The 17001-nt window shown below is 48.7% G+C and overlaps 1 protein-coding gene across 1 annotated transcript in view; it reads right to left on the reverse strand.

The window, feature by feature from the left end:
• Window positions 1–17001, reverse strand: part of EFCAB6 (EF-hand calcium binding domain 6) — a 106838-nt gene that overhangs the window by 34302 nt on the left and 55535 nt on the right. The window contains exons 15-17 of the mRNA XM_065421650.1: window positions 15538–15765; window positions 8576–8731; window positions 4951–5146 (exon numbers count right to left, since the gene is read on the reverse strand). Coding sequence (XP_065277722.1) covers window positions 4951–5146; window positions 8576–8731; window positions 15538–15765 — 580 coding nt within the window. The remainder of the gene's footprint in view (window positions 1–4950; window positions 5147–8575; window positions 8732–15537; window positions 15766–17001) is intronic.

The raw sequence follows: 17001 nt of genomic DNA on the forward strand, positions 1-17001 counted from the left end.
GACCCAGTGCAGCCCCGGCCAGAAGAACTCCAGGACCGTCCTCTGGAGCCTGGCCAGGGTCCCCAGGGCCGGGCTCAGGGTGTTGAACCGGTGCCAGAGCATGGACAGGACTAGCTGGTTTAGCACTAGCGCCCTCCCTTGCAGGGAGACACCGAAGCAGTCCTGTCCATCTCCGCAGCCACTCACCCACCCTGGCCTCCAAATCCTGCCAGTTCGCCGGCAGAGAAGGATGCGTGGCGCAGAGATAAACGCCGAGATAGAGCAGCGGACCCGCGCTCCAACGGATGGATTGAAGCGCGGGTGGGAGGGAGCTCGCCTGCCACCCGTCCCCGACCACCAGGCCAGAGCTCTTGACCCAGTTGACCCGGGCGGAGGAGGCCGCCAAATAAATGGCCTGGCAGGTCTCCACCCACACCAGGTTGCCCGGGTCCTGGACCACAAGGAGCACGTCGTCGGCGTACGCCGACAGGACCAGCCGCAGCTCCAGCTCCCGAAGCACCAACCCCGTCAACCTCCGGCGGAGGAGACAGAGGAAGGGCTTGATCGCCAGAGCGTACAGCTGGCCCGAGAGGGGGCACCCCTACCGTACTCCCCGGCCGAAGCTGACTGGCTCAGTCAGGGTCCAATTGAGCCTGACCAGACACTCCGCCTCAGCGTACAGCACCTGGAGGAAGCCCACGAACTGGGGCCCGAAGCCGAACGCCCGCAGAGTGCCCAGGAGATACCTGTGGTCCATCCTGTCGAACGCCTTCTCCTGGTCCAGGGACAGGAGGGCGAACGACAGACCATCCCTATGCCTCAGCTCCAAGAGGTCCCGGACCAAATACAAGTTATGGAAAATGGTCCGGCCCGGGACGGTGTAGGTCTGGTCGGGATGGACCACGTCTGCCAGCACGGACCCCAGCCGCAGCGAGATGGCCTTCGCTACGACCTTACAGTCCGTGCTGAGGAGCGAGACGGGACGCCAATTCCGTAGGTTGCGGAGGTCCCCCTTCTTTGGCAATAAGGCAAGCACGGCTCGCCTGCATGAGAGAGGGAGGACCCCGCTTTACAAGGACTTGGCCCAGACAGTGACGAGGTCTGGGCCGAGGACGTCCCAGAACACGCGGTAGAACTCCACGGTCAACCCGTCCATGCCCAGAGATTTGTTGGTGGGCATGAGACAGAGGGCTCCCGAGAGCTCGGCCAGAGAGAGAGGCAGCTCCAGCCAGTCTTGGTCGCCCGCGCTGACCATAGGGAGCCTGGTCCAGAGCACTCTGCAGGCTTCGGCGTTGGTCGGATCCAGGGAGAAAAGGCTGGCGTAGAAGGCCCTGGCCCTTCCACGCATCTCCTCCAGATCCGTGAGGGGGGTGCCGTCCTCCGCCAGGAGGCAGGTGACATGCTTTTTAGCCCCCTTCTTTTTCTCCAGGGTGTAGAAGAAGTGGGAGCCGTGATCCATCTCCCGAAGGAGATGGATGCGGGATCGAGCGAACGCGCCCCGGGCCCGATGGTCCTCCAGGGCCCGGAGCTCCTCCCGCTTCTCCCGGTAGGCTGCGCAGAGGGGTGATCCTTGGGGCCGGAAGCCAGACGCCTCTCTAGCTCTAAGACCTCCCGCTCCAACTGCCCTATCACCACATCCCTCTGCCGGCTGCCGCCCCGGGAGTAGTGGTGGCAGAAGAGCCGTGCGCGCACCTTCCCCACATCCCACCGCCTCGCCGAGGGAAAGGCACGCCGCTGTCCCCGCCAGGCCAGCCAGAACTCCCGGAAGGACGCCACGAAGCCCACGTCCTCCAGCAAGCTGTTGTTAAAATGCCAATAGGCCGGCCCCGGCCTCTCCGAACTGAGAGAGGCCGTCACGGTCACCAGGCGGTGATCCGAGAACGGGGCTGGCCGGATGCCGGAGGCGTGGGCCCGTGCCAGATAGAAACATGAGAAATAAATGCGGTCCAACCAGGAGTGGCGTGACCGATCCTCCTCCACCCGGACATAGGTGAAGGTGGTGTCGTCGTCCGGGTGGTGGTCGAGGCAGACATCCACCAGGGAGTGATGATCCACCATCTCCCTGAGGACACCTGCGGCCGCCTGGGAATTCTCGACTCCTGAGCGGTCCTGGTCCTTGAGGGTGGTGTTGAAGTCCCCGCCCAGGACCAGGCACTCGTGAGGATTCAGGGTGCCGAGGAAGGCCGACGCCTGCCGATAGAAACGCACTCATTCCGGGCCCGTGTTCGGGGTGTAAACATTGACCAGGTTTAATATCAGCCCCTCCACACTGGCCCAGACATGCAGCAGGTGACCCAGCACAACCTCGGCGACCCCCAGCACCTCGGGCCGTAGCTCGGGGGAGAACAGGGTGGCCACCCCAGCTGAGCGGGTGCCGAGGTGGCTAAAATATACCCCGTCCCCCCACTCCAGCCGCCAGCTAGCCTTGACGGCTGGAGCCGTGTGGGTCTCCTGCAGGAAGAGCACAGAGTACCCCCCCTCCCGAAGGAAGGAGAGCACCTGGCTCCTGCGGAGACCCACCCTACAGACCCGGGTGTTTAAGGTGGCAAAGATGACGACTTTCATAGGGAGGGCTGGGGCGGATCCTCACGGGCAGGGTGATCTACAGCCTCCAGCGCTCCCCGCAACAACTCATGTTCGACCCCAAAGGTCACGAGGGAGTTGCGGAACTTGCGGGCCCGCCGGTAGGCCGCGATGTCCTGCCTCTTGGTCCCTTTCCCCTCCCCCAAAAGGGCCCTCATGGCCCGGAGGACACGATGGAAGTCCCCCCCCCAGCGCAGGAGAGCAAGTTGCACCTTGCTCTTTGAGCCACAGGTGTCCTTCAGGAAGCGGCGCAGCTCATCCCTCAGCGTAGAGGGGGATGCAGCGGCCAATCTGCTGCCGTCCTCCAGTTGGCCTCCCGAGAGATCTTTGCGGACCGCGGAGACGGGCAAACAAGGGGCTGAGCCCCTGCACTGCTGCGCCGGGCAGCCCGTCTCCATCCCCGGCAAGGAAGGGGGCAGTGGAGGGAATAGTGCAGCCCCCATAATGTCGGGAAGGGGAGACACGAAAACCGCCCCCTGAGGATTGTCCGTGGATAGCGGGAATGAGACAACCTCAGGGGTGGTAATAGAATGGGAAGTGGAGGGGAAGGGGACAGGCGATGCTTTGGGGGCAGGATCAGGGGCAGAGGCAGGATCTGGAACAAGGGCAGGAGGAGGGGCAGGAACGGGAACAGGGTCAGGGACTGGAACAGGAGTTGGGACTGGGACTGGGACAGGAGAGGGGACAGGAGCAGGGGCAGGGGCAGTAACGGGAGCGGGGACAGAAACGGACGCCGTGCCTCCTGGTCATCGAGGGGAAGGGGCCCCGGCCACCAGGGATGGTACTGGAGGTGGCAGTCGGGGCGAATGGCGCGGTGGCTCGCGGAAGGGCGGCGGCCACCTGGGCGTACGCTCTGGGGGCTTGAGATGGAACGCCCCCAGAGCTTGTGGCAGGAACGGCAGGGCAAGGAGGGGCCGCGGCAGGTGTCGGAGCCGCAGCAGGGAGGGTGGCCCTGCCAGCAGGAGGTTTCAGTTTCCGGGCGGGGCCTTTGCACTTTTTATTCCCCTGGCCCTTTCTGCCTGTGGAAGGGGCGGCCATGGCAGCGGCAGAGTCTGGGCTAGTGGTGGCCGAGAGGTCAGCCACTGGGGCGGGCAGGGGTGGTGGCAATGGGGGAACCACAGGGTCAGCAGGGGCAGGGACAGGAGCAGGGCTGAGGGTCGAAGCAGGGGTTGGGACAGGGGCAGGAGCAGGGTCCTCCTCCATGGTGGCAAGGGGAGGCCCCAACATGGGGGTGAGGCGATAGGCAGCCACTCCTCCCTGCTAAGCAACATGCAGGGGAGGAGGGTCCAGCGGTGGGGTATGCAGGGGGGATGGGGGAGAGGGAACGTGGCTAACCACTCCTCCCTGTTAGGCTGTGTACAGGGAAGGAGGGCACCAGTGGGCAGGGAACAACAGGGGGAACCGGGGGAAAGGGAAGAAGCAATCGCACCTCCCCGCTAGGCTGCAGGGGAGGAGGGCGCCAGCGGCGGGGTACGCGGGGGCAAAAGGGGGCACTGGTACTGGGTAGGGATACCGGCTCCTCCGGCTGCACTGGGAAAGGGAGGGACTACAATATCAGTGGGGAGGCTGTGAACAGTGGTGGGGGCACAACTAAAAGGGGGCAAAAGCGCTTACGGAGGGGGCATGGGCGCACGGGTAAGAAGGACCAAACTGGGAGGGGGGGGCAAGGGAGGGCAGAGGAAAAAACAAGGGGCCAGGTAAATCTCAGGGGGGAACTACAAGGATAAGGGCAGGGCAGGCAACCTAACCAAAGCCCAAAGTTTGGGGCGGGACAGGTAACAAATACTGAAGGGCTAGGGCGGGGCAGGCAAATTAACAGAAAGGATCAAAGCAGGTAGTGGGCGGGGCAGGCTGCAGGGGGGAAGGGTCAAACTAACACAGGGGGACCGGAGGGCACAGCAGGGAGGGGACCCCACCAGCCAAATGCAGCTGGGGGGATAGGGTAAGCTGGAGAGCGACGCGGGCTCAGACTCCAACCAAGGGCGAGACAATGGGCGGGACACCACCAGGAGAGGGCGCTCCACTAGACTGAGCTAATTCCCGGAGGTAACCAGCAGGAGGCGCTGGGTGGTGAGTCCCAACCCTGTCAAAGGACTCTAAGATCCTGTTTTCCCCTTTTACTCACCAACCTCTATCCTCACATGGCCATATGCTGCAGAGTTGTCATTGCTGCGTCATGTAACCACCACAGGTTGATGCTACAAAGATGCTATAGAAAGTGCTTTCTCTGATGGGGGCTGACCATGCCACTTTTATAGTTATCCCCACTCTTGCTGGCCTGGGATTGGGGAACCCCAGTTAGCAGCAGAAATGCTTCTAGACAGCTGGGCTAGCCCCCATCCAAGCATAAAGAAATGAAATGAAATGTTATGTCCACATGTAACCTACCTTGTATAACAAATCATAAGAAGATGTAACTATTTCTTTTATCTTAATTAGGGTCTTTTCTAAGCTGAGCATTGCAAAGCTTGCAGGTGGTGCAGCATGCTTTTGTCTCTGCTGGTATTTAGATGCTCTGCCATCATCAATCGCTCTCAGGAAATCAAAATAAGAGAGCTTGCTGTCATGAATACTGATTCCTAAACTAAGAGAAAAAGCAGAATAGTATATCAACATTTTGTAAAAAAGTATATCACTACTACAACTGCTACTAATGTATTATTATTTGTATTGTGGAAGTGAGACCCAGGTCTGGGTCAGGACCCCATTGTGGTAGGTGCTGTACGAACACAGAACAAAAAGATAGTCCCTGCCCCAGTTTTGCGCTTTGCAAAGTGCCTTTCATTCCAGGATCTAAAAGTGCTGTTAAAGTATAACATAAATCTCACAGTATCCCATGAAGTTTTGCTTCAGTATAGTCCCTGCCCCAGCATTACAGAAAAGGGAACTGAGGCAAAGAGAGATTACTGGACTGACTTTTAAAAGTGCTGAGTCCCTGCGGTTCCTGGTGGGCTTCCGTGGGAGTTGTGGCTGCTCAGCATCTCTGAAAATCAAGCCCTAAGGTATGTCTACACTGCTGGTGGGAGGGAGCCTCCCAGCCTAGGGACACAGATTTGTGCTAGCCCAAGCTCGGGTGCTAAACAAAGCACTGTGGGCACTAAGGCTCTAGCAAAGCCGCAGGATAGCCACCCAAGCTCGAACATAGGGGGTCAGGTGGGCTTGAGAGCATGAACCACTGCCCGAGCCGCAAAGTCCACACTGCTGCTTTTAGTATGCTAACTTGCTGCCAGCTGCTGTGTGGACATATCCTTAGTAACTTCCCCAAAATCACAGTGTGCCAGCTGCAGATGGAACTCAGAGTTCTGGTTCCTGGCCTCCTGCTATAAACACTGGATAAACTGCATTCTATTCATCACATGGTAGGAAACTAGATCAATTTCCATGCAAAGCTTTTCTTGAGTTTATAACTGAAGGGCTTGACTGTCCCCTGCATTTGCGCTCCACTGGGCATAGGGTGGCAGGCTATCAGGGAACAATTGCCACAGCTCCTGATCCTGCACGAGCCTGGCTCTGGTATCCATGAGAGCAACATAATGGCTGCTCTAACCTAAGCCACTGGCATAAGGTGTCTGGGGGATGTGGAGGACTGGTGTAATGAAGTTCCCCTTCACTATTCCTCTGATACATGCCGTTCCTCCCTTGGCACACCCACTGAGTTGAAGGGTGATATGTCTGGCCCAGCAGATGCCATCTCCAACCAGTGAAGAGTTCCCCTCCACAAGGGGAATTTGCTGCTAAGATTTCATGGTCAGGTTGCACTGGAGAGTCTGGCCTGAAGTCTCTCAAATCTCCTCTCAGACCTTTTAAATATCTGCTTGCCAACTGTAATATCTGGTAGATCACAGAGACTATGGAGTTTTGTACTTCATCATATAAGAAATTCAGTGAGCTGCACATCTAAATATAGATAGCTCCAGGTATAAACAGTGAATACATTTTTGCGTCAAATATCAGCATGGGGAAAGAGGAGTTCTAACATATGATTTTGAGGTTTTTTTGCGGAGGAATTTGTTACAAAACCAAATTCATTTTTACTCAAGGATGTTTCACCACATAAGATGAGAATTAAGTCATGATTTACATATGGAGAGAAACTGCAAAAATAAGGGTTATTTAGTACAGGAAGGAGAAGAGTCGGGGGGGAGGGAAGCAGATTGGAATTATTTTATTTATTTATTTATTTATTTATTTATTCCACTGCCCCATCAGACAAGAACATTCAATTAAATGATATCAAGTAGATTTAAAACAATCAGAGAAAAGACTTCAGACTTGTGTGGTCAACCTGTGGAATTCATTACCATAGTAAATCATAGCATCAAAGGGCAGCTTCTGCTCTCAGCTACCCCAGTGGAAATTCAGTGTAGTCAGCTTATGGAATTTATTACCATCAAAACTCAGTCAGAGAGATTCTGCTCACTTAACCTGGTGCAATCCGTTGGCTCCATTGGAATTATTCCAGATTTACACTGGGCTAATTGAGATCAGGATCTCGCTCAGAGACTGTACATGGAGTTTTAATAGGCCTAGATAATTTTATGACCAGTAATCACATTTGTAGACACTATGCATGCTTTGATAGAGGTAAGCAAATCTCATACCACAGGGGCCGGGGAGGACTTTTTCTGTCCTGCATTCAGCATTGCACCCTTGGGCTACGGAAATGTAATGGCTAACGTATGCTCTGAAGCATCAAGAACTGGCCAGTGCCAGAGTGGATTGCCCTATAGTCTGACCCAGCGTGGTGAATGAATCTTATATTCTGTATGTGAAAGTGAATTACTGTGATGTACTTTTGTCATCTTTTTTCACAGTAAATCACTGAGGACCACCCCCAATCACCAGAATACCCTCTTACTAGAATGTCTGATTATTGAGGAGAGCCAGTTAAACAAAAAGGAAGCTTTATAAAAAGAGGCTGGAACAGAAATTAACCATAGACCCAATATCCGTTACTAAGAAAAATACACGCAAGAGCCCTGGTTTTGTGTCTTGCAGCTGCACAGCACTCCCACATATTACCAATGTCAAGCTGGCTCCAATCCTGGGGACGCTGTGGAAGAGGAAATAATCAACACCACTTCAGCAGAGAAATACATTGCCAAGTTGGTATGAAAATGTTAGTAATGAAACCAAATGCAAATGCTAATCTACTCTGTATTATTTAGAAAAGTCTGTTTTGGATCTAGAAAGGAATAATCTGAGCAAAATTACAATGAATGGAGGTGTTTATCATCAAGAGGTCTTTGAAGAAGAAACAAGCAGAAGATTCTTATTAGGGTTTCCATTCATAAAAAGTTGATCACTCAACAAAAGGTGAACTGAGAAAAGATTTTGTAATTTCTTTTTAAAGAGTCTGGTCTAACAGTGTTATGAGAACATAATGCAGTGCCACATAGGGATGTCACTTCTGTGGCTTGTGAAGTGCAGAAAGCTATGGATATCTTCTACTAGATTAGGTCCTTTGTGTTCTATAGACCTTATAAAAGAGATTCTATTTCTTGATATTACTTGATGATATTAAGACACAATACAGAATGTATGCCTTTGCATAGCAGTAGCATTTGAAAATTAATACTTTTTAACCCGATATGATTCAATTTCTGGTTTTGCAGGGTTTTTCCCCCCACTCTTTTTTGTTTAATTAAATAAAACTACTAATTTAATTACAAATTTTAAAACACACTAAAAACCTGACCTATTTTCAGATCTGCTTAATTTCCTCAAATAATCAGCTTGATTTCAAAAGCCTTTAAGTTGTTACAACACTAATGTTATGAAGAAGACAGAGTAAATTAATCTGTTTTTAATTTTATCTAAAAATCAATTACCACCCTACTTATCCTCAAATCAACCCTGATCGAGCATAGCGCTTCAGCACATGGGTACCTTTAAGTATGTGTGTAATTGCATGGGCTTTAATAAGACTACTTATTTTCTTAAAGTAAAGTGCATACTTAAGTCCTTTATTGGCTTGGGACAAAAGAGAGACCTATGATATAATCATAAAAACCTGTTTAGAAGACTGGTGAACTGTTCATCATCAAGATAATAGTTGAATTCTTGCAGCATCCTGCGTAGGTCATCTACTGTTATATAGCCATCTTTATTTTTATCCAGTCTATAAAAGGCCTTGTTGAAGTCTTGGAAGTAGTCCCTAAATTTATCCCTGAAAGAGAGCAGCTGTTTGTTTTAGTTCTCCTGTTAAATATTAGAAAAATAAATACAAATATACAAAAATAAAAGGCAGAGCAAGAATCACAGTTTCCTTGCATTTGTTAACTTGGTATCATTTGTCCAAAGAGTGATACAAAAATTATTAGGATGTCTAATTTTCAAAAACCACTTTTAAATTTGCTCAAGCAATTTCAGGGCTAAAACCACCCAGATATATGTGTACAAATGACATTTGGATTTGTAAATCAATTAGTTAGATGGTTTAACTACCTGCTTTTGACCATTCAAAATTAAAGATACAAAATCTAGATCCCTCTTTGAAAACCTGGCCCTAAAGAAGATATACAATGTTTAATATAGCTGTTATGACAATTGACTTCCAGCAAATTACCCTCTGCAATATTGGGCTGATAAAACTTTAACAAGAACAGAAAGTCTTGCTGTTTAATTGGAATTATTATATCAGAGCAAGAACTATACTATTTTAGGGACAGAGCCAAAACTGACTGAAGTCAATGGAAAAACTCCCAGTGATTTCATTGGGCTTTGGATGAGTTCATTAGAGCTGCTACCAGGTATTTAAAACATCATCTGATTCTTCACAGATTAATCAATTCAGACCCAAGACTCGTTTCTCCCCCATTTATTTTGTCATTTTCATCCCAGAGAAGTTGGGGATCTTTTGAATACCTTTTGGAGCCCAGGCATCACCCCTCGCTTTCCCTTTACTCTTAGTTTACCACCAACCTGTCCATACTTTACTGCTGCCTCCACAACCTGTCACTGACTCTCAACTGGCTGGAGGAGTCACTAAAGATTAATGCAAGGTTTAAAATAAATGAGAATTATGGCCAGATGTAGATTATGAAACACTGATCAGGCATGTAGTGTCAGAATGTGACGGGCTCTTACAGAGGTGCATGGATGGAGAGCACTAAGGGTCTTTCCTGCCTTGCTTGACACGTGTTAAGGGCCAGACACAACTGCAGGCTGGATGGAGGAGGTGGGGGCATGGTCTACTTCTCCATACTGGCCTTCAAAGCAAGGTAGGTGCATCAGGGAATCCTTTAGGCTGCTGCCACCTGCTAATAAAGCCTGCACCCCCTCAAGGGTGTTCAGTGAGGAATCCCTCCCCATGAGACAGTGCGGCTCCACACTGCCCACAACGAAAGGCTGTACTTTAAAGGCACCATGAGGCCCTTAATCTATCACAACAGCACCATTATTTTGGAATCCTTTACAGGGGTATGTTACATTCCGACCCATGCTGCTAAATGATAGCTCTTCATCACCACTATTATCTTCCACTTAAACCTTCAAAATGAAAGTAAAGGAAGATGTAAAATCAAAACAGCTTTTGAGATTCATATTTTTAGAAAATTGAGGCATTCATCATTTCTTGGACTGAGTAATGGTTTCCAAGCAGTAATTATTCCACTTGCAGCAGTAAATATGTGCACTGAGTAAATGAGGATTTAAACTATGGATACAGCTATGCTGCCAAAAAATAATCTTGTCTTGCAAATGTTTTGTATTTCTCTTGAAGCGCTGGAGAGCTGCTGCTCAATGTCTGTTTCTAATTTGGGGTATTTGTTCCTGTGAGTTAAAACAAAACCAAAAAAATTATATATCCAGCATTATATTTTGAATGTTAAGATGCTCAGAGTCCTTGTCAGTTTTACTGTGTCTAATCACAGGGCACTAAAACTGCTACAAAGAATTTAGGGTGAAATTCACAACACTTTCAGAAAGCCAGAGTAAATGGGCTGTGTAAACTAGCCTGAGCCAGGCTTGGACAGATGGAAGGAATGCATTTCCCAACCCTCAGGGAGTGAGGTAAGGGCGAGGACCATTGTATACCATCTGTGTTGGATTTTGTAGCCACTGGAACCACTAAATCCTGTAGCCATTGTATCTGGCCTCCCTCCACCTTCAAATGCCTTTATGCTGACCAACATGGTGGAATGGGCATGGTACCCAGCTCTGCTGCCCATGACCCTCTCATGAATGGGAACATTGGTGGTTCTGCTGGATCACTGCCTTCCAGTGTGTCTATACACACAATGCACTTCATTTTTAAAGCAATGACTCCAACCTGTGGCTCAAGAGACACTTACAGCCTTCCTATGTAAAACTTGAGGCGTCCCAGGGGTCTGGGTTCAACTCCTCTTGCACTGCTTGCTTTCAGACAGAGCAAACTGAATGTGAAGGACCAGTGGATGTGCAGAGCAAACAGACTGGAATTGCTACCGGAGGATAACTCCCGGCAGTCAGGAAGTAGGCAAGGAAAGCGACAGAGAATAAGGACATGGTCAATGAAATTAACAGGTGTGAAACTCAAGGCTGATAAAAGGAAACACTTTTTCACACTGCTTGTGATTGAACTGTGGAACTCATTGCACACAGGGAGTCACTGAGGCCAAGAACATAACAAGATTCAAAAAGGGACTGGACATTTATATGGGTATCAAGAATATCCAGAGTTATAATAATTAATAACAAAAATTGTAGAAGGGATATTAAACCTCATGCTTCAGGTCTTAAGCCAATCTCTAGCTATTAGAAATTGGGATAAAATCTAATGAGGGAGGGGCTGCTAACATCTTCCTCTGAAGCATCTAGACCCAGATCCACAAAGATATTTAGCTGCCAAAACTCCAGATTTAGTTTTAGGCACCACTGCAACCCCCCAAACTGGTGTTTGGCTGCTGCCTGATCCTATGGACAGCTAAACTCGCTCAGCACCTAAAAGTTGGCAGTAAAGGTTCCCCAGGGGCCTATGTTTCCGCCTCTGGGCGTGCCTACTGCTGCCTCATGCTAGGCATCTGGATGCCTATCTCTTGCTCAAGCTCCACAGCAATCCATGAACTGGAGGAAAATAGATGAGAGAACCAGAGGAGAACCTGTGGGCCCAAACGAATAGGTGTACTCAGAGGCTGCCTGCCAGATCAGATCCCATTCAAAATCTGACTAGAAGATGAAGTGATCCCCACCTTGCAACTTTGATCTTGGTGGTTAGAGCATTCACGCAGGATGTGGGAGACCCAGGTTCAATCCTCCCTCTGCCTAAAACAGAGAGAGGATTTAAACAGGGGTTCCCAGCACTAAACACAAGGCTATGGGATATAGCCCTCAGTCTCTCCTGTTGAAGCTGTTCCACTGTGTATGAATAATTAAAGAGTCACTGGAGCAAGGAGACTGGACTCTAAGTCTCCCACCACTTAGGAAGGTGCCTTAATTACAAGGCTATAGAGTCATCTCTCATGACCCAGCAACTCTTTAAGTATTTATCCAAGGTGGAACAGCTTTAGCAGGAGAGATTGAGGGAGCCCCACACCAGAATATCCCATTGCTCAGTGGTTAGAGCACTCTCCTGAAAGGTGGCAGGCAGATCCCTGTTCACAGCCTTTCTCCCCACCTGGGAGAGGTGGGTCTCTCACAGCCCAGCTGAGTGCTCTAAGCCACTGGGCTAAAAGTTATAAGGTGGGCACACACCCCCAGCCATTGTGTGGTTAGGTGCCTGTTTCACTGCTTCTCACATGTCTTAGGCACCTAAGCCATCTGACTCCTGGCTGTGGATCACTAGCAAAGACAGGTGCCTCCCAGCAGCCTGGACTAAAGCACCAGTCTCCCTCAGAGGGGTGGGGTTTATGACACACCACTCTCATCAGCATCTCCCACTGGCTAACTTAGGAGGGTCCCTGCCTAGCATGCTGGCTTTTGTGGTTTGCATTCTTAGGCACCTACGTCTCCCCATTAATTGTATGGGGAGCCTGGGCACCTAACTCAGGCTTTCTGGATCACAGTGTTGTTCCTGTGATTTTCTAGGTGCCTACAAGTTAGGCATTAAAATGCTCTGCATCACAATGCCTAAGTCCCTTTGTGGATTTGGGCCCTAGTTCTGGCCACTGGCCCAGGCAGGATACTCGACTAGATGGATCTTGGGATTCCATCTAATATGGCAATTCCTATGAGAGGAGGACTAAACAACCACAGTGCAATGGCCTAGTGTGTTTTCTAACGCGAATGATATTTTTGTGATAATATCACAAAATGAGATGATTCAGAACAATGCAAATATTGCGGTGTGTGTCCAAATATCACACCCCAATTACTTTGTGGCCCTCTGTGACTTCAATCACTGTCTTGGATGGTGGACCCACACTGCAGAGCTCCTACTTGCAGCACGGGCCTCTTCATTATTAGTAGCATTTTTTTATTATTTGTATTGCAATAGCATCTAGAGGCCAAGGTCCCCTTGTGTGTGGCAAACATATAACAAAGAGACAGACCCTGACCAAAAGAGCTTGCAAGAAACAAGAGACTACAGGTGGACATGACAGAAGAACTCCAGGTAATAGTCAGACAGTCATGGACAGTGTAATAAGCAGCGATTGCAGCACATCACCTGCCAAACCACCTCTGGGGCATATTATGTAGTCTTTCCCTGATGCCAATGGGAGTTCCATTATGTAATGAGTGCACAGCATGCCTCAGAGATCCACAATGCAGGAAAGAGATCTGCAATGCAGATCAGAGAGGAGAGTTTTGCCCTTAATTTTTAAATTCCTGCTTGGGCCACAGTAAAATATATTAAAAAGGGGCAGGAAACAATAGTTTAGCTAGCATTTTTCTCCTTTTTTTCTGTTATGTTGTCGTTTACCTTCTGAGCAAAGTATGATTTCTCCCCTTTTGTCTGGAAGACAATGTGGCTCATCTTGGTTTACTTTATTGTGGGTACATCCCCTTCATTGATGATGTGAGCAGGAGGTATTACTATTAATAATAATACTTCGTTAGCACCCACAAAATGCTAGATGCTTTCCTAACCTAAATAAAGCAAGGCCTCTGCTCTCAAGAGCTTATACACACTCTCTCTCTCTCTCCAAAACAACCAATGGCTGGAGGGGAGGGGAAATGGGAAAAACAAATAAGTAATGAGGCCAGGTGGTGATTGACCATAACCTGAAAATACATAGCTTTAATGGTATTGTAAGAGGGCAACAGGATTCTCCTGTTGCCTCGTTCTGTTAACAGTACTGGAACTCTACAGGGAGCTGCAGGTTAATTCCTTCAGACTCATTGGGGCAAATGGGGATCATTAGATTCTCCTCTGAGTCCAAGGGAGATGGGAATAGCCTCCTCTAGTAGAGAGAGCTAAAACCTGAGATGGTCTTGTCCTGAGAGAAGGAGTCCGGAGCAGAGTTAGGTGGCAGTAAAGGAAGCTTAGGCTATGGCTACACTACAGAGCTTGCAGCAGCACAGTGCGCCGATGCAGCTGCACCGCTGTAGCACTACTAGTGCAGACACTCTAAGCCGACAGGAGAGAGCTCTCTCATGACTTAATTACTTCACCCCCTGCAAGCAGCAGTAGCTCTCCCGCTAACATAGCACTGTCCACACAGGCGCTGAGGTCGGTGTAACTTCCATCGCTCAGGGGGGTGGCTTATTTACACCCCTGAGTGACATAACTTATACTGAGGTAAGCTGTAGTGCGTACATAGCCTTAGGAGCAGCAGCCCAGAGGAAAAGACTTAGGCTTGGTCTACACTCACCCCCCAAATCGAACTAAGGTACGCAACTTCAGCTACGTGAATAACGTAGCTGAAGTTCGAAGTACCTTAGTTCGATCTTACCTCGGTCCACACGCGGCAGGCAGGCTCCCCCGTCGACTCCGCGGTACTCCTCTCGTCTAGCTGGAGTACCGCAGTCGACGGCGAGCACTTCCTGGTTCGACTTATCGCGTCCAGACAAGACACGATAAGTCGAACCCAGAACTTCGATTGCCAGCCGCCGAACTAGCGGCTGGGTGTAGACATACCCTTAGTCTGCAATAATGGAATCCTCCAAGCAGTCAAACCAGAGAAGATGGCATCCATTTGCTTTACCTTTTTGTTTGTCGGCCAGATCTCCCAGGACAGATGTCTTATCTCTGAGAATATAGAGTTTGATAGAAATTAAGTGGGGACTCCACCAGTTTAGAGGCAAGATGTTTGTTGTTTGCTTCTCTTATATAGGACCACATTTTGGCCCCGGCTATGGCGTTTTTTTGTGGCTGCTCCAGAGACACAACCCTGCCATAATTTTATTTTAACAAATGTATAGATTCCAAGGCCAGAAGGGATGACTGTGATCATCCTCCTGTGTAACACAGGCCATAGAACATCCCTAGAATAATTGCTAGAGCAGATCTTCTAGGAAAACATCTAATCTTGATTTTAAAATTGCCAGTGGTGACGAGTCTGGTGGAGGATTCCCAATAGCATAGCAGCTCTTATGCTTTCCACCCACCTCCATGCATTAAGCATGGTAATCGGGAAGGGTGTGTGACTAAGGTGTCCTCATGCCGCACTGATCCCAGCTACCAGAAATGCCCCTTTGGGTCAGATACAGCTGGGTAGCTGCTCTAATTTTTACTGGGACCAACCTAGTCCCAGCCACCTCTAGGATCAGAGAACTGCAAAGGAGGCTTGGCTTAAAGCTACCTTTGCTCTTCTCCCCCAATCTCTGTCAATAGTAGCTCTGACACAGCCCAGGATTGGGGCCATAAATTCTACAAAATGAATGATATACTGCCAGGGAGAATATTTTAGAATTGCCTCAAACAACTGAATGAGTCAAATTTATCCCCACTGAAATCAATGGAGTTACACTGGGTATAAATTTGGCCCAGTATCTAGTAGGATTTATCTTCAGAGAAGGATTGTAAATACATATATGTATGCTTAGCATTACGTTTTACCACAGTAACAATAAACACAGCATGAAAGTTATTCACTTAACTGATAAATAACTTACTTGATCTGCTTTTTAATCTCACTGACATGTAGGGCTTTAGTTTGCTGTTTCTGCTGCTCTTCCATCTCCAAATGCTTCTTTTGCTGATTACTGTAATGCTCCATTAAACTTGCATAATTGTCTTCCACAATATGTCTGCTTAGTCCAGTGTCAGCTGGTGCAAACTCTAACCCCAATTTCTGCAGAAATTCTTGGTGAGTAAGGTAGCCTTTTGCAACTGTATCATACCTTTTAAAAGAAATATTCTTGTAAAATGAAATATTCATATATTCATCACTGCAAGGCATTACCATAAATTTTTCAAAATGCCTAAGTCACTTAGCTGCTAAAGTCTCATTGATTTTCAGTCCTTTTAGATGCCATGCCAAAAGTGTGTAAGAGTGACTTTCAATGGGACTTGGGGTACATCTACACACTGCAAAAAACCTCCCACAACAGTGAGGCTCAGAGCCTGGGTCAACTGCCTCGGGCTCACGCCTCAGGACTAAAAATGGCAGTGTAGACATTCCCGCTCAGGCTAGAGCCTGGGCTGTAAAATCCAGAAAGTGGGGTGTGTCTCAGAGCCCAGGCTCCAGCCCAAGAGGTGAGAATGTTTCCACTGCTATTTTTAGCCCTGTAGCGCGAGCCCCATGAGTGCGAGTCAGTTGACCCAGGCTCTGAGACTCGCTGCCGCAGGGCTTTTTTTTTCCAGTGTAGACATATCCTTAGGCACTTTTGAAAATTCTACTCTAAGGACCAAGTTGACTGAAATATTCTCTACCTCATGGTACCTTATTTTTAGATGTCTGACTTGAGATACAGAGAGGCTGACTTTCAAGAGGTGCTGACCACTGATTTCAATAGGAGTTGTGACACTTCTAAAAATCAGGCCCTAAATATCAAGTTGGGCACTCAAAATAGAGGTACTCAAAATTAGAGGCCACTCTTAAAAATCTGGGCCTAACTGTATTAAAACTGTTTATGCCTTTTTGGATAGAGACCTTGCCGTAGGAGTGCTCCGTGCAACCCCTTCCTTCTCCAGTGCACCCATGCAGGGAAAGGCCTAATTTAGGCTTCGTTGTTATTCCAATTCCTTTATTCTACATACAGTCACAGAAGGTAAATAAAAGATTTTATGTCCTATAAATGCGTGATGGTTGGGAATGAAGTTGTGCAGCAGATGACTGAATGGAAGGGACATATTGTAGTGTGGCATGACATCCATAAGGAATAAGAATAGAAAGTAAAATGTAATGAAGTAGAAAATAGTCCAGAGATGAATCAGTGCTAGGAAATAAACCATATAGTTAATGCAGTTTGAAACCAAGACACTATACACCGGAGCCTTATACCATAGAGAGTCTGTGTTTTTAAAGACTTATAATGAAGGTGGATTTTATACAATGTCACATGCATCTGACATTCTTCTCCTGTTTCAGACACAATTTATAGTACTGCTGCTCTCACCTGACATAGGGCTAGTGT

This window comes from Emys orbicularis, chromosome 1, assembly GCF_028017835.1.
Source record: "Emys orbicularis isolate rEmyOrb1 chromosome 1, rEmyOrb1.hap1, whole genome shotgun sequence".
In the NCBI taxonomy this organism is placed as follows: Eukaryota; Metazoa; Chordata; order Testudines; family Emydidae; genus Emys; species Emys orbicularis.